Raw genomic sequence first — 18385 nt, 5'->3', positions numbered from 1 at the left:
TGAAATATAAAAACATAATTCAAACAGCTAAGGCACAGTCATATGATTGGTGTAGACTACCTGACTTTACAACATTTGACATATTAAATAACTAAATAGGATGCAGAGTATAGCAGTGCAGCAGCATTTTCAACATGGCTGTAATGTTTTCACACAGTTAAATCATTTGACTTCTACTCAGCCAACAGAAAGAAGGCAGAGGCTAGAACAACTGGTGGAGGATGTGGTGGAAATTTTCCATAAAGAAGTAGATGAGAGAGTTGTCCTTTTGTGCGATTTATTGAAATAATAAAGAAAAGAAAATAATGGAAAAAGCAAATAAAAAGCATGGATGTTGATCGTGCACATCAACAAACCAAAAACCAGCTGGGGAGATCAGTGCACACACCACGAAGGTGTGATGCAAAGAGCCCACGATCCTCAAGTTGCTTCTGCCTTTTAGCTTCTCTGTCCGACTAGGGTGGAATGTCTTTCTAACCAAATCAAATTACATGCACCATCTCCTCCCTGTCACAGTGTGTGTGAAGATTTTTACTTTCTCACACCTGCATCGCTGACGTCCAACTATCTGTGAGAAAGGAGCACCAAGTCTCAACAGACAGAGACACAACTCCCCGACCTTGGGTTTGGCAGCTAGAGTTGAGAGTCTATCAGGCAGAGACAACCATTGAACAATGTAGGTCAAATGTCAAATGCATACAGTAAGACAAAACATAAGATATTAATTGCAGAACATTTACATTTTCTGCAATGAACATTCTGAACATTACATCATTTCACAATGATAAAGGAAACAGCTGCGGACATGAGAACAGATTTCCATTTTCCAGACGTTTCGTCTAGTCAATTCCAAGAGAAAGAACCTATACCAGAGTTACTGTAGCTGAGACTCTGAAGGCCGTGCAACGCCTTCGCCACAGTACCATTAGAATCAGTGTTATTTAGGATGTAAGTACAACATGCCTCTCCAAACATAACACAAACGCCTCTTTTCTCTGCTAACAACGTGTCTACGGCCATTCAATTGTAATGTAATAAAGACAATTAATGTATGATAACCATAGGTTTCCGATGGGGTTCTGTATCATATAATCTTAAGATAGATTTCATGCTTTCGGATCTTTAATTGTACATTTGCGTCTAGAGCGAATAGGAGATTCAGGGATTTAACCAGAATGATGATGCATATTTCCGCTTGTGTTGTCTTAATAGATAGATAAAAACTAATCGTAGCAGTGAATAAAGTGATTGTGAGCAAATTAAACACCAAGTCAACTTCAGGATATTTAAACTCAGTGTCGTTGTGAATTATGTGAAATTTTCTCATTCAAAAGTATTGTGTAAAGTTACATAGAAACATCATGTGATAAAGGCAATAATCAGAGTAACAAAATAAGGTCTAACACAACATGGTTACAATTGATGTCTCGTAACAATCTGCTTCTTCCTGTTGAACAGTAGCGTTAGATTGTTTCCAACCTGTGTGTTGAAGTATTGACAGTTCGTTGGGGTTCTTCAGGTTGTGATCAGCTGATCACAGAGACACTTGGGATTCGTTATCACCGCCAGGTTTCCTCCCAATGTCGTCTGAGTCACTGTCACTCCCGTGATGTGAAGAGTCTACACGTCGTCCAGCGTCGGCAACTCAAGGCTGCTCGTGTGTGTGTTTTCTCAGGAGCGTGTGTGTAGATGTATGGTCTGATAGTGTGATTCACCGGCGCAGCTTCAGGCGGCGCTTGGCTCACACCTTTAGCTGAATGGTCAACGCAGCCTCGCCTCAGTGCGTGTGTGAGCACAGCGAGGGTCGTCCTTCTCAATTCTTTTCGTCAGTGGTGGTTTTCTTAGTGGGATGTAGATTTAGGGTCGTCTGTTGGATCTGGGACCTTCCTGGATGGAGTGGATCCAAGTCGCTCCCTCTGCGATCTTTACAGTCGTGTTGGTCGTCAGAAGGACTTGGAAGGGACCTTGCCACCGTTTGGAGTCCCAATGCTTCCTCCTGAACTCCTTAACGATCGCCCAGTGCCCTGGTCGGATGGTATAATGGTCCTGTCGCCTGTTTTCACCTGTTGGGAAATCTGAATTGTGGGGAAAAAGTGTTTGGGTGGCACGGCTGCCATCAGGCCCAAACCAGACTCAGTGGCTACAGGTGGAACCATTCGTCAGCCAGAGTCTGCGTTGAGGTAGGTGAGGTAGAAAATGTTTAAAGCACAGGGAGATGAGGAAGGAGAGGGTAGAGAGAGTTGGAGAGAGGGAACAAGGATCAGGAGAGGAAACGAGGATCAGGAGAGGGAGGGGTTGTTGGGCAGTGACCTTCGCAGCAGCGTCTGCAGCTGCATGTCGGCACAAACAAAGTCGTCACTGATGATGTAAAAACAGCATTAGCTGTAGGTGGCAGGACAGCGTCCAGCAAAGCAAAGCAATCAAATACCTAAACTACACATGAGATCTCTTCCTAAAAATTTTAACTGGGCATAAGTTTGAAAGCAAAAATTAATGTTAAGGTGTCTTTCTGTCAGATGTTGCACAAGACAATGAAACAGTAAATTTTTCTTTAATAGTCTGGTACGTACAGTAATTATTATTACTTCTCTCTAATAGTCATCTTCCCTTTAATAGTCATTAATAGTCTGTTTCAGTCTCAGTCTTCCTATAGTCTGTTTTTTTGTTTTTTTCTACAGTCTGTTTTTTTTGTTTTTCTACAGTCTGGCCAGACAAACCTATATTGTGCACAAGTATTTTTAGAAACATGAAGGATTTTATTACTGAATTTGTTGCAAGTTAAAATAGTTTGAACCCATCAGACTGTAAAGTCATGCAGCAGTTGTGTCAGGTTTTCGTTCTTGGTTTTATTTTGAAAGGACTCTTCTGTTTTTGATCCCAGTTTCCGGTCTTATTTTGTAAGCACTTCCGTTTCTCATCACACCACAGCAGTTCCCGCTTCACTCCCGGTCCTCATTACACTCACCTGTTTTGTATCAGTGATCTACTCCGTGTATTTAACCACCACCTGTCACATTAGTTCTCCGCCAGATCGTTGTTTACTGATTCCTGACTCTCACGTTCCCGCAGCTCCTTACCGTGTAACCCTGTAAGTCTTCGTTCCGTTATTGACCACTGCCTGTTTTATGACCTGTCTAAGCCTGCCGATTTGAATTCTGAGACCTGAGCCTTTTCCCGTATTGACACCTGTGTATGACCTGGACTGCCTTGTGACTTCGTTTCTGGAATAAACCCACCTTTTTCACCATCTGCATCGTGTCCTGGCACTGTGCATTTGGGTCCTTTATATGCCGTTACTGACAGAACGATCTGGCCAGACTTGGACCCAGCCAGCACCCAGGGCTGCTACGGTTTTTTCTTTTCCCCTTTTTTCCCTCTGTTTACGCACCTCCGTGCGTAACCGTGCCCCGGAGTGATGGAGGTTGTTCCCCCGAGTTTACCGGACGATAGCCGCGGGGATTTCCGGCAACTGGCGAGCGAATACGCGGAGGCGTCCAGCGATGATGCGCGTCTCCGTCTGGTTAAGCTGGCACTCGAGATTCTGGAGGAAGAGTGGTGGTGGCTTGAGTATCCCGGAGTGCGGGCGTTCTATGACCGACTCCGGCGGATGAAGAGGGGTCTGGCACGCGCTTTGCGCGCATCGTCCGCCTGTGCTGCCGCAGCTGCCTGTGCTGCCGCAGCTGCTTCCGCTGCTGTTGCTCCGGCGGTTCCTGCTCCTGTCGCCGCTCCGGCGGCTCCAGCCCAAGTTCCAGACGCCGCGGCCTCGTTTCACCATGCGGATCCCGGTACAGAGGTCCGGTCCACACCGCTCCCAGCGCCTCAAACGACGGACAGTCGCAGCTGCTCCGGACGGCGACGGCGGAGGCGCGGTTCCGGGATTCCGGGTCCCGAGGTCTCGGTCATGGGGACCGAGCAGCCTCCTTCTCCGACAGAGGAGCCCCTTGATTCTCCGACTGACTGTGTCCCTCTGATAACAGGCATCCCAGACAGCGTCGCCCGACGGGTCCACCTCCTCTGCTCTCCTCCAGTTGCGTTTCTCTTCGCCCACCTCATGAACACCGCCGATTCGGCAGCAGACCAGGGCACGAGAGAACAATTGTTCGAGGAAGCAGCCGCTCTCGTCCTGAGGGAACCTGTCCTGCGTGAGGTCCTGCAACTCCCGGGCCTGCAGACAGCAGCCGCTTCATGTCCCACCTCTCAGTCAGGTCAGTCAAGCCACGCTCAGTTTCCAGCCCCAGCTCAGCCATGCTCTGTTCAGGCTCCAGTTCCACCTCAGTCGTGTCCCGTTCCAGTTCCAGTTCAGCCTTGCCATGCTCAGATCTCAGCCCAGTCGAGCCCAGTTCAGTCTCCAGTCCAGCCGAGCCCAGTTCAGTCTCCAGTCCAGCCGAGCCCAGTTCAGTCTCCAGTCCAGCCGAGCCCAGTTCAGTCTCCAGTCCAGTCGAGCCCAGTTCAGTCCAGTCACGCTCCTGTCCCAGTCCAGCCCAGTCACGCTCCTGTCCCAGTCCAGCCGAGTCGCGTTCCGGTCCCAGTTCAGTCCAGTCGCGTTCCGGTCCCAGTTCAGCCCAGTCACGCGCAGGTCTTGTCCCAGCCAGAGGGCACCACCTGTCGTACAGGTGCTATGCACACCCGATCAGGCCCGACGTCTGCTCCGTCGAGCTCGGCAGCGGCAAGTAGCCATGCCAGCTCCAGAGGAGACGCCGTTTCAGTCCCTGCCGGCTCCTGTGAGGAGCCTGAGAGCAGCGCCGCCGGCTCTAGTGAAGTTCCTGTTCCTGTCGGCCAAGTAGATGCCGTTCCTGTCGGCCAAGTAGATGCCGTTCCTGTCGGCCAAGTAGATGCCGTTCCTGTCGGCCAAGTAGATGCCGTTCCTGTCGGCCAAGTAGATGCCGTTCCTGTCGGCCAAGTAGATGCCGTTCCTGTCGGCCAAGTAGATGCCGTTCCTGTCGGCCAAGTAGATGCCGTTCCTGTCGGCCAAGTAGATGCCGTTCCTGTCGGCCAAGTAGATGCCGTTCCTGTCCCTGTCGGCCAAGTAGATGCCGTTCCAGTCCCTTTCGGCCAAGTAGATGCCGTTCCAGTCCCTGTCGGCCAAGTAGATGCCGTTCCAGTCCCTGTCGGCCAAGTAGATGCCGTTCCAGTCCCTGTCGGCCAAGTAGATGCCGTTCCAGTCCCTGTCGGCCAAGTAGATGCCGTTCCAGTCCCTGTCGGCCAAGTAGATGCCGTTCCAGTCCCTGTCGGCCAAGTAGATGCCGTTCCAGTCCCTGTCGGCCAAGTTGATGCCGTTCCTGCCCCTGGTCCGGTTCCTGTCGGCCCTGTAGCGGCCGTTCCCGTTCCTGTCGGCCCTGTGGTGGTCGTTCCAGTCCTCGTTCCTGTCGGCCCGAGAGAGGTCGTTCCAGTCCCTGTCACCCTCGGAGCCGCAGCGCCCGCCGGCCTCCAGGAGGAGGTCGCGCCAGCGGCAGTTCCTGCGCACCTCCAGGAGGAGGTCGCGCCAGCGGCAGTTCCTGCGCACCTCCAGGAGGGGGTCGCGCCAGCGGCAGTTCCTGCGCACCTCCAGGAGGGGGTCGCGCCAGCGGCAGTTCCTGCGCACCTCCAGGAGGGGGTCGCGCCAGCGGCAGTTCCTGCGCACCTCCAGGAGGGGGTCGCGCCAGCGGCAGTTCCTGCGCACCTCCAGGAGGGGGTCGCGCCAGCGGCAGTTCCTGCGCACCTCCAGGAGGGGGTCGCGCCAGCCGCAGTCCCGGCGGACCTCGAGGAGGGGGTCGCGCCAGCCGCAGTCCCGGCGGACCTCGAGGAGGGGGTCGCGCCAGCCGCAGTCCCGGCGGACCTCGAGGAGGGGGTCGGCCCGGTCCCGGCCGCACCTGCATCGGCTCCTGGCGGCCCGGTCCCGGCCGCACCTGCATCGGCTCCTGGCGGCCCGGTCCCGGCCGCACCTGCATCGGCTCCTGGCGGCCCGGCGCCGGCCGCACCTGCACCGGTTCCTGGCGGCCCGGCGCCGGCCGCACCTGCACCGGTTCCTGGCGGCCCGGCGCCGGCCGCACCTGCACCGGTTCCTGGCGGTCCGGCGCCGGCCGCATCTGCACGACTGTTCCCGCCTCATCGGCCGAACGGGTGGCCTCGCCCTCGGCTTCTCCTGCTGCCTGGATGGCGCTGCCTCCTGCGGCGCCGTCCGCCTCGACCCCGCCACCGCCACGGCCGTTCGCCTGGGGTGAGTCCCCTCCTGCCACAACGATGGCGGAGCCTCTGCCGCCGTCGCCCACCACGATCCTGGGACTCTCCTGCTTCCACCCTCGTTAGAGACCCCTGGACTCTGTTCTCCCGGTCATGGACTTTCGGTTTCGGTTCTGTGGACTCTTGTTTTGACCCTCCCCCGGTCCTCCCTCCACCCACCCTGCTTGTCTGCCTGGAAGGGGAGGGATTCGGTCCCTCCTCCTGTGTCCACCCTCCGCCCGCCCTGGTTCGGGGGGGGGGCTTCTGTGGGCGCCGTGGAAGACGCCCTAGAGGGAGGGGTACTGTCAGGTTTTCGTTCTTGGTTTTATTTTGAAAGGACTCTTCTGTTTTTGATCCCAGTTTCCGGTCTTATTCCCGCTTCACTCCCGGTCCTCATTACACTCACCTGTTTTGTATCAGTGATCTACTCCGTGTATTTAACCACCACCTGTCACATTAGTTCTCCGCCAGATCGTTGTTTACTGATTCCTGACTCTCACGTTCCCGCAGCTCCTTACCGACCCTGTAAGTCTTCGTTCCGTTATTGACCACTGCCTGTTTTATGACCTGTCTAAGCCTGCCGATTTGGATTCTGAGACCTGAGCCTTTTCCCGTATTGACACCTGTGTATGACCTGGACTGCCTTGTGACTTCGTTTCTGGAATAAACCCACCTTTTTCACCATCTGCATCGTGTCCTGGCGCTGTGCATTTGGGTCCTTTTTATATGCCGTTACTGACAAGTTGTCATTTAGCTGTTTGTCATAATTTGAAAATCACTCTGTGGGATTTTTTTTTTAAGCAAAAAGCGATTCTTCATTGCGAGCAGATAAGCATGAACATGAATTTGAGCGTGTATCAGCTGTAAGCGTGTTTCTTCATTGCGTGTATGAATGTGTGTGTGTGTGTTGCGGTACCGTCTTGTACGTCACGTGAAAAGGAACCGTCACCTTCCTCCTTCCCCAACCATCAGTCTGATGTGAGCGCCAGTGGGTGAAGCCTTTCAATGGGACAGTTGTTCCTCGATGACAGACCTTTCCTGGATCCTCAGATGCAGCTCTTTTGGGCCGATCACGTCTGAAGCCTCTCCTGTTGTTTTAACCAGTGTCTGTGTCAGAGCACGTCTTCTCACTCTACTGTTGCTCTGTCCTTGTTTTCCTTTGCTGATTGTCATAAGCAGGTGTCTGTGTCAGACACACACGCGTGTATGACAGTTTCACGGCCTCTGAAGCTTCAGACACAGTCTTTTCCTGCTGGTGCAGGGCTTGTAGTAGCTGGTTCATCTAATGAGCCCAGAACGTGATGGCTGCAGACGTTGTGGGAGTCGTTGAGGCGTCCATGCTGTGATCTGTGTCCTCCAGCTGCTGTGGTATCAGAGCTTCCACCCTGTTCTGGTTGTTGGACAGGCGCTTCTTCTCCTTCGGTTCTTCTGCTGACGGTGGGAAAGGAGTCCAGATCCGGATTTACCCTCATCGCGCTCAGTTCTGCATTAGGACAAAGAGCAGAAACAATGGGAGCATTTGCTCTTGACATGATATGTGTGTGTGTGGTATGTGTGTGTGTGTGTGTGTCAGAGTGCAAACAATTCTTCCCCAGAGTTGTTATCTCCTTTTTTCCTGTTACTCTCATCACTCTTTTGTTTTTTTTTAGGGCTTTAGTTTTGATAGTTTTGCTTTTTCAAATCTCATCTTTTGTATCTAACTTTTCTTTTAAAGGTCTTTTACACTAAACGATTCTTTCTTTTGAACCCATAACCAGTTTCCCACTCATGGAAACATGAAACGCACTAATAACCATATTTACTTTTTACTTTTAATTACTTTTACTTTTGTAATGTTGCTGTCTGGTGGTGAAGACTCAGATTGCCCCGAACGCGTCTTTCAGAGTCCAGCGGTTTCCTGCCTTAGATTTTTTGTGTGTTCCGGCCGGAACCTTCCCAAAATGCCTTTTTATCGGACGTCTCCGTAAAAAGGGAACCAACCTGATCTGGCGACAGAGCCTTTCACAAAGTATTTCCTCAACGTTAGGCCCCTCTAGGCCCGGGTCCCTCGTATCTTGAAAATACTTCACTCTGCGAACGCGCTCCCTCTTTCAGAAGCCGTCTTTTATACTCAGTCCCCCACGTGTGGACCACGCACAGATCAAAAAACCCATGTCTGTATCCTCAGTACAGACGGAAGCTCGGTTCCACGAGCCAACCCTTAGCAACCGACGTCTCACCACCCAGAGCAGACTTTCACCTAATTAAGAACATGTAATATTGGGATTTTTTTTAAATTAATTTTCCTAATCAAATTTAGTGTTTCAACCAAATAGAAGATTCCTTTTCTTTTTCTTTTTTTTTCAACCAATTGAAATGTTTCAGCTAAGTTAAAAATAAAAGTTCCAGTCAAAGGAATCTCTCTCACCGGGCCTAGCCAAATTAAGATTTGAGTTTGAATCTGAGTTTGTGGATCTCGTCAGAGGCGATCCAGATGGGTGAGCAGTCCTCCCAGCTCTGAATGTCTGTAGAGGTTTGGAGGCTGAGCGACCCTAGTCCTCAGGACTATCGTCCCTGGTCACACCGTCCAGACGACCTGCCGCGGGATCCTGCCGACAACGCCAATTTCTGTGGCGCCAATTTCTGTGACGCCAATTTCTGTGGTGGAAATTTTCCATAAAGAAGTAGATGAGAGAGTTGTCCTTTTGTGCGATTTATTGAAATAATAAAGAAAATAAAAATAATGGGGAAAGCAAATAAAAAGCATGGATGTTGATCGTGCACATCAACAAACCAAAAACCAGCTGGGGAGATCAGTGCACACACCACGGAGGTGTGATGCAAAGAGCCCACGATCCTAAAGTTGCTTCTGCCTTTTAGCTTTTCTGTCCGACTAGGGTGGAATGTCTTTCTAACCCAATCAAATTACATGCACCATCTCCTCCCTGTCGCAGTGTGTGTGAAGATTTTTACTTTCTCACACCTGCATTGCTGACGTCCAACTATCTGTGAGAAAGGAGCACCAAGTCTCAACAGACAGAGACACAACTCCCCGACCTTGGGTTTGGGAGCTAGAGTTGAGAGTCTATCAGGCAGAGACAACCATTGAACAATGTAGGTCAAATGTCAAATGCATACAGTAAGACAAAACATAAGATATTAATTGCAGAACATAAGTCATAAATCATATAATAACTGCATAGAAATAAGGAAGAGACATAGAAATAAGGAAGAGACAATTTTTGCCATAACAGAGGACCTGCACTTCCACCACTGACTTATGCAGAGGAGAAGGCCCTCAGCATGAACACTGTAAAGAAAAGGCTGAAGGAATTCCTGGAGGGAGTTCATCAGAACCAGTCACTCCCCAGGATACTAGTGCATTCGTAAAATGTAAGAGGTCTACCTATATATTTGATTTAATACATAGGCTACTTTTGATATATCCATTTCTTAGACTCTGGGTTGGGTTCTTTGTTGGTCTTAACAGATTCTGATGGTAATATGTGAATCTTCCTGTCACAATAGAAGCCCAGGATGTTGTAAGTATACTATTAAATAAAGCTTAAATTATGATAAGCAGTATTATAAAGTGTAACATAATACAGTTTATACACATCACATGATTTCTGATGTTTGTGTTGCATAGCCTAAAGGATGTAACTTGATCTCCAAGTATAGTGACTTTATTATCTCCCCTCTGCCCCGGAGTGTGGAAAAACAGCAGGAGGAGGGTCCGTCACAATCTACTGCACGGATGCACACAGCTCAGTGATGTTCAGTGAATGCCAGAGTTCAATTCTGTAAAAGTAACAAGGAACTAGGTCATGCAACTCTAAATCTTCTGTATGTTTAGTCACCAGTTAAGGAGTTGTATAAACTTCATTTTATCAAGAAAATAGTTATACTTGGACCGCTAGATTGAAAAGACAGATCTAGAAATTGAAATTTTCAAACAAAATCTGGAGCTGAGTGGTTAATTGTATGAATTATTGGAAGAATAATAAAATCTAACAATTGCCTTTGTATTTGTAGGAAATGAAGAAAACCAAATAAATTATGCTTTGCATTTATTCTATTTCTTTCTATGGTGGTGGTGGTGATGGTTGATTAACACATTACAGCAAATCACATCTCTAACTGTCCTTTCATCCCGGTAATCTGCAGGGTGGATGGAGTCTTCCTCAGGGTCTTGCATTTGTAGAGCAGGGTGTTGCTCCCCACTAAAAAGTGCAATAATGTGGAGAACAACACATGTCACAATAATGTCACAGGCCTCTCAGGTGTTTCCCTGAGGTGATGTAGGCGCTGCTGGGGGCCTGCTTCAGGTTCTGGATAAGGGGACAGTAGTGTGGGCTGGCATGGGTGACCCCTATCTCCAGCAGAAAGCCATCAATCTCTCCTATAAGAAAGTTCACATTTAGTGCTGCATAGAAGTGCTCCTGTGTGTAGTGCATGCATTGAAACAAGTGTATGGGACATACATGTATTTTGGGTTGACTCACAATGTATTCATGAGTCATGACCAGAGCCAGGCCATTTAGCCTCCACGTTTGTGATAATATGTGCAGCACCACATGATCTTGGTGATGTGAAAAATGATACGTCAGATACAGTATGGTGATGTAGTCTTTGACCATTACAAAGAGTAGTCAGTGTACTTGCACATTTATTAGTTTCATTCCAGAGGTCACAGCAAGATCTTATTAACTGATCATCATTTTTCAGATTAGCCTTACTGAAACGAATAAATACCACATACCTGCAATCATGTGAAACTCCTCTTTAATGGCTCTGAGGAGTTTGTGGCAAGGAAAGCGCTTGAGGTCAAACTATTCTACATACAGTGGCTTACTAATGTGCTCAGCATCTCCAATGTTATAAAGAAAACTACCGTTTGCAAAAAATCGTAACGCAACACAAAGTATCTGCTCAGATGTAAGAGCACGGCCACGATGGGTGATGTGTCTGATGTATGGGTGGATAGAATTATTGATATTTGTTATGGACTCTCGAGAAAAACGGTACCGCTCAAAGGGGTATAAGTTACCTCATTTTCTGAAACCATCATTTCGGGGGTAACAAACTCAGAGTTTCAACAAAACCTCCTTCTTGAAACGGGCCCCTGGGCTGGCCCTGCCAGCCATCCTGTTCTTTTTACCCTGGACCACACCTTCTCCCTCACCATGCCACGCCTCTGTTTTGGACCATGCCCACTCCCTTTCTTTCCCTCAGTAGACTTCTGGAAATCAGCGAACTCATCACACCTGTGCTTCCCCTCTGCCTCCCTTTAAAGACTCCTGCAGGAGCTACTGCATTGGACCATTTGTCTTCATTGCTACCACCATTTCTCGGCACTATGAATATGGACTATTGCTGGGTTCTGTTGCTGGTTAGTCACGCGCTGCTCGGCATGTAAGACGTGCAAAGGCACCTATCTTTTGATTCATGATTTGTAGTAGCCTCTTTGTGTTCATGCCCTTTCCTTAACCACGTTTTGTTTATACCATGCCGCTAGCTCTTGGGTTTTGGTTCAAAATGGCATGTGCGTTTCTAGACAATCCTGTAGATGAGGAGGCTGTATTAATTCGCACGGCATTGAATTTACGCCTCAAGAGGATTTTGATGCCACAAGTTATTTTTCTGTCATATTAACGTGCATATTTATTTGAGCAATACTGTTTTTGTCGAGACTCCATAAAATATGTCAATCTTATCCACCCATACTGTACATCAGACACATCACCCATCGTGGCCGTGCTCTAACATCCGAGCAGATTCTTTGTGTTGCGTTACGATGTTTTGCAAACAGTAGTTTTCTTTATAACATTGGAGATGATGAGCACATTAGTAAAGCCACTGTATGTAGAAAAGTTCAAGCTCAAACACTTTCCTTGCCACATACTCCTCAGAGCCATTAAAGAGGAGTTTCACATGATTGCAGGTATGTGGTATTTAATTCATTTCAGTAAGGCAAATCTGAAAAATGATCAGTTAATAAGATCTTGCTGTGACCACTGGAAATAAACTAATAAATGTGCAGGTACTCTTTGTAATGGTCAAAGACTACATCACCAAACCGTAACTGACATGTATCATTTTTTACAACACCAAGATCATGTGTGATGCTGCACATATTATCACAAACGTGGAGGCCAAGTGGCCTGGCTCTGATCATGACTCATGAATACATTGTGAGTCAACCCAAAATACATGTATGTCCTATACACTTCAATGCATGCACTACACACAGGAGCACTTCTATGCAGCACTAAATGTGAACTTTCTTATAGGAGAGATTGATGGCTTTCTGCTGGAGATAGGGGTCACCCATGCCAGCCCACACTACTGTCCCCTTATCCAGAACCTGAAGCAGGCCCCCAGCAGCGCTTTAATGTGGCACACTGCAGAACAAGAGCCTGGGTCGAAATGACTATAGGCCTGTTGAAAGCATGTCTTAAGTGCCTACGTCACCTCAGGGTAACACCCGAGAGGCCAGTGACATTATTGTGGCATGTGTTGTCCCCCACAGTATTGCAATTATTAGAGGAAAGCAACACCCTGCCCTACAAAGAAGAAGACTCAGGGATGTGATTTGCCATATAGTCTTAATCAACCATCACCACCACCACTAATAAAAGAAAGGGAATCAATGCAAATCCTAATTTATTTGGTTTTCTTCATTTCCTACAAATACAAAGGCAATTGTTAGATTTTATGAGTATTCCAATAATTCATTTCAATCTGGTGGTCCAAGTATCCTTGAGATTTAGTTTATACAACTCCTTAACTGGTAATTGAAAATACAGAAGATTTTGAGTTACATGACATAGTTCCTCGTTACTCTTACAGAATTGAACACTGGCATTTACTGAACATCACTAAACTGTGTGCATCTGTGCAGCAGAATGTGACGGACCTCCTCCTGCTGTTCTTTCACACTCTGGGGCAGAGGGGAGATAATAATGTCAGTATACTTGCAGATCAAGTTACATAATTTAGGCTACGCAACACAAACATCAGAAATCATGTGATGTGTATAAACTGTATTAATATTACACTTTATAATACTGCTTATCATAATTTAAGCTTTTTTTTAGTAGGATACTTACAACATCCTGGGCTTCTGTTGTGACAGGAGGATTCATATATTAACATCAGAATCTGTTAAGACCAACAAAGAACCCAACTCAGAGTCTAAGAAATGGATATATCAAAAGTAGCCTATGTATTAAATCAAATATATAGGTAGACCTCTTACATTTTACAGATGCATTTGTATCCTGGGGGGTGACTGGTTCTGATGAACTCCCTCAAGGAATTCCTTCAGCCTCTGCTTTCCAGTGTTCATGCTGAGGGCCTTCTCCTCTGCATGCGTCAGAGGTGGAGGTGCAGCTCTTCCACCAGTTGTTCTAGCCTCTGCCTTCTTTCTGTTGGCTGAGAAGAGGTCAAATGATTTAACTGTGTGAAAACATTACAGCCATGTTGAAAATGCAGCTTCACTGCTATACTCTGCATGCTATTTAGTTATTTATTATGTAAAATGTTGTAAAATCAGGTAGTCTACACCCATGATATGATGGTGCTTTACCTGTTTGAATTATGTTTATATATTTCATTTTTAGCTGCTGCCACGTTCTTTTTATGCTTGCAGGATAAACTTTTAATTCATACAAACATCTGTATTTATGCAATTACTGAAGTAACTCCTTAGATGAGTGAACAATTACTTCAAAAGTCCTTACTTTACAAGTGAAATATAACAACAATACTAACGTTATTTAGTAATTAGTTACACAGAACACTGTATGATTGAAATGTAAACTTTCGCATTGACTCGTGCAGCTATTATCCTCTAAGGTAATTCTTTCTCTTTCGCCGCTGCAGCCGTGTTTCTTTTTCTACCGAATATAGGCTCGTAGTCGCTATTTGCTTGAAGTATCATATCCATATGCATTTCCAGACCTCTTTTGTTGTGCTGTTGCCATGGTGACTCGTAATATCTTCACTCCATTGATCATGGCTTTGTATTGTCGCGGTGCATGCGCTTAACCCTGAGTCAGTCAACTCGGAGTTGCTTAAACCAACTCTTATCAGCTGTTCTGAAACCGAAAACTCCAAGTTTGCAAACTCAGTGTAAATCAACTCAGAGTTCAGTTTAAACTCAGAGTTTGTTAAACCTCCTTCTTGAAACAGGCCCCTGTTAATGCTGTTGTGTTTCCTGTTAATGCTGTTGTTTTTCCTATTAATGTCGTCGTGTTTTCTGTTAATGTCGTCGTGTTTCCTGTTAATGTTGTAGTGTTTCTTGTTAATGTCGTCATGTTTTGTCCTTTTGTTTGTTTGGGACTTGCACTTCAGGGCCACCATACACTAGTACCTACATGGGGATTGTCACGATCTGGGTCTTGGGTCTAGTTGTTTCCTGTTTTATTTTGGTAGTCTCCTGGTTTCTGTTCCTGTTTTAGCTTCACTCCCGGTTTACGTCTTGTCACAGCTGTCCTGGTCATTACCCACACCTGCACTTTATCAGTAATTAAGTCACTTTGTATTTAGCCACCACCTGTTGCCAAGGTCCCTTGCCAGATCGTTGTTCGTGTGTTCATCGTTGTTTTCCCCAGTTCATTGTTCCTGCCGTGTTTTCGTGTTCTCTGGTTTTGATGCTCGAACTTGTTTGCCTGCCTGACCACGCTTCACCGTCTTACGTATGGTATTGTACTCTCCTCCCGGTTATGATCTGTGCCTGCCCCTGACTACGTCTCTGCCTAATCCCATGTAACCTGCCTGATCGCCTGTGTATGACCCTGCCTGGACTTCACTCTGCAACTGGAATAAACTACACTCTTTAACGCCAGAAAATCGTGTATTGTGCTGTGCATGTGGGTCCTCTTCCGAGCGATCCCTGACAGGGATGAGGCAAAAGATGCTGGAATCATCTGCTTGAATCTGGCAACAGCATCGTCTGATAAACATCTGCTACAGTAAAAATTCTTTCCAGCTGCTGCAAGGTCAATTATGGTAAATTCAATAGTTAATAAGAAATGGTCAGATAACAGAGGGGTTTGGGGGAGAACTATTAAATTATTAATTTCAACCCCATATGTCAGGACAAGACATGAATGTTAAAGTGTCCCACTACAATGACTTTATCTGTGCTAAGAACTAAGTCAGATAATAGTTCAAGAATTTAGTTAAGAACTCTGAATATGGAGCAGGTGTTATGTCTCCTACCACTCCACAGGACCAGAGGGCGTCAGTGAGCCCGCTCACCCATGACACTACGTCGGCTCTAAGCAGGTGTTCCCTGTCATCTCATTATCCTTTAAACATTTAAACACTATTCTTTCTAAAACTCATTGCTGGTATGTTGTTTCATGGTCTATTTGTTTGTGCTCAGCGCTAGTTAAGTCAGCCACCTTGTTTTTCTTCCTACCTCAGTGTAGCTTCCTTAGTTTAGGTCCTGCCAGTTCTGCTAGACAGTGACAAGCGTTTTTGCCTCCTGTCAGTTTTTCCCTGCTTGCAGTGATTCTAGGTTTTGGTTAATTGCTTTAATAAAGCCTGCGCTACACACCATCCTGTCGTTCACGTCTCTACTCATGGTTCCAGTGCCAGTCGGGTTCCATTGATCTAACACCAAGACGGCGGTAAAAATTACAAAACACAATTGGCTTCTGAGTTTTAGAGTTTGGGTAAGACTCTCAAATGAGTTAGAACTATGTTTAGGTTTAGCAGTAATTAATAGGTCTGAGTTATAAATTGCTGCTACTCCTCCACCTCTACCTGTACTTCTAGGAACATGATAGTTGATGTGACTCATGGGGTCGACTTGTTTAAACTAACATGTTCATCCTGCTGCAACCAGGTTTTAGTGAGACAGACCCTCTATGTGATGGTCACTCATCAAGTCATTAAGTCTGTTTCATGTAAGTCACTCCTGTTTGATTTGTTTGTGATTTGTATAGTTTTGGTGGTCGGGGAGCAGACACAGTCTCTAAAAGATGGGGGACCGGAGAAGGGAGTTTACCTATTGTGGTGGAAATTTTCCATAAAGAAGCAGATGAGAGAGTTGTCCTTTTGTGCAATTTATTGAAATAATAAAGAAAATAAAAATAATGGGGAAAGCAAATAAAAAGCATGGATGTTGATCGTGCACATCAACAAACCAAAAACCAGCTGGGGAGATCAGTGCACACACCACGGAGGTGTGATGCAAAGAGCCCACGATCCTAAAGTTGCTTCTGCCTTTTAGCTTCTCTGTCCGACTAGGGTGGAATGTCTTTCTAACCCAATCAAATTACACGCACCATCTCCTCCCTGTCGCAGTGTGTGTGAAGATATTTACATTCTCACACCTGCATTGCTGACGTCCAACTATCTGTGAGAAAGGAGCACAACTCCCCGACCTTGGGTTTGGGAGCTAGAGTTGAGAGTCTATCAGGCAGAGACAACCATTGAACAATGTAGGTCAAATGTCAAATGCATACAGTAAGACAAAACATAAGATATTAATTGCAGAACATAAGTCATAACTCGTATAATAACTGCATAGAAATGCATAGAAATAAGGAAGACACATAAAAATAAGGAAGAGACAATTTTTCCCATAACACCTATCCAGTGCTAAAGAAAGGGGGGGGGGGTATGGTGGTTAAAAACGTAAAGACAGCAGAAGAAATGGCTGAAAGGTTTGTTACTATTTAGAACAATAATAAGAGAATATGCCAGCCTCATGGGACACGATGACACGTTAGAGGAAGAAAATTATGCCTTTATTATGGAGGAGCTCAAGGCAGCTCTGTTTAAAGGGGGTAAAACAGCACCAGGGAAGAATGGTATATGCTGTTGTATGATTAAAAACTAAAACAGCATGGGTCTAGGGCGGGTATTAGATTTGTTTAACAGTGTAGAGTGAGGGTAGAATACCAGGAGAATGGAAGGAGGCAGTGATAATTCCAGTCAAGAAGCCAGGGAAAGATGCAAGCAAACCCAGAAATTACAGACCAATATCTTTAACTTCAAACATGTGCAACCTAATGAAAAGAATGGTTAATTGAAAGGTTGATGTATTAACCCGAAGGGTAGATAAAAAATAGATCCCATTGTTCATTTAGAAGATGATGTAAGGAAGGCACAGGTGAATAAGGAGGTGGTGATGGTAGCAATGTTTTTTGATGTGGAGAAAGTGTATGACATGTTGAGGAAAGAGGGTCTGTTAATTTCACTGCATAATATAGGAGTAAGGGGGAAGATGAATTAGAAGCTTCTTGGACAGATGGAAAATCCAAGTTAAGTTTGAGGTGGGGTGGGGGGGAAACTATGACATAGAAAATGGAACACCTCAAGAGAGTGTAATGAGTCTGTGGTGGAAATTTTCCATAAAGAAGCAGATGAGAGAGTTGTCCTTTTGTGCGATTTATTGAAATAATAAAGAAAATAAAAATAATGGGGAAAGCAAATAAAAAGCATGGATGTTGATCGTGCACATCAACAAACCAAAAACCAGCTGGGGAGATCAATGCACACACCACGAAGGTGTGATGCAAAGAGCCCACGATTCTCAAGTTGCTTCTGCCTTTTAACCCCTTTCTCTGGCTCTGGTGGAATGTCTCTCTGCAGCAATGGAATTGTTTGCGCCACCTTATCTCGCTGTGAGTGAGAATACAAACATTCTCACTTCTGCATCATTCTGTCTTGTTATCCAAAGAAAGGAACACCAAGCTTCCAAGACAAGATGCATTCGCTTTAACAGCCTTGGGTCTGGTGGGGAGTCAGATAGGAAGGAGCCAGAGTCTGGGTGTAAAAGACAAACATATATCATAAATTATTAGTCAGTCAAATGAAACATCAGATGTTTAGACTTGATGTACGACAGGGCGCAAAAGATTATTTGTTTGGGTAAGAATGTTCAGTATTGCACCTAACCAGCACATGACAACTGTGTTGGATAAGAAATAGCAAAGGCAAAAATTTTTTAATTACAGAGTCCCCACATGATTAATGGACCATTAAGTGGGATTGAAAAAGATCCAGGCAGATCACTGTTTGCAGATGATGGGGCAATTTAGAAAAGAGGGCAAAACAGAGGACATATGTCAGAGAAGGTGCAAAAGCAAAGCAAAGTAGTAAGCAAATGAAATATGTGTGGTTTTAAATTTTCTGTTGAGAAGAATAAGGGGATGATGTTTACAAAAGGCAGGAAGGAGGGTGGAAG

The 18385-nt window shown here is 46.2% G+C and overlaps 1 protein-coding gene across 1 annotated transcript in view; it reads right to left on the bottom strand.

Moving 5' to 3' along the window:
* Positions 1 to 4621: 4621 nt before the first annotated feature.
* LOC129604957 (uncharacterized) overlaps positions 4622 to 18385 on the bottom strand; it is a 56605-nt gene continuing 42841 nt past the window's right edge. Inside the window, exon 2 of the mRNA XM_055513651.1 lies at positions 4622 to 7681. Within this exon, the coding sequence (XP_055369626.1) occupies positions 4703 to 6088 (1386 nt within the window). The 5' untranslated portion in view covers positions 6089 to 7681 and the 3' untranslated portion in view covers positions 4622 to 4702. The remainder of the gene's footprint in view (positions 7682 to 18385) is intronic.

Source organism: Betta splendens, chromosome 12, assembly GCF_900634795.4.
Source record: "Betta splendens chromosome 12, fBetSpl5.4, whole genome shotgun sequence".
NCBI lineage: Eukaryota > Metazoa > Chordata > Actinopteri > Anabantiformes > Osphronemidae > Betta > Betta splendens.
Note: the sequence above shows the minus strand (reverse complement) of the source record. Positions and strands in the feature narration are given on the sequence as shown.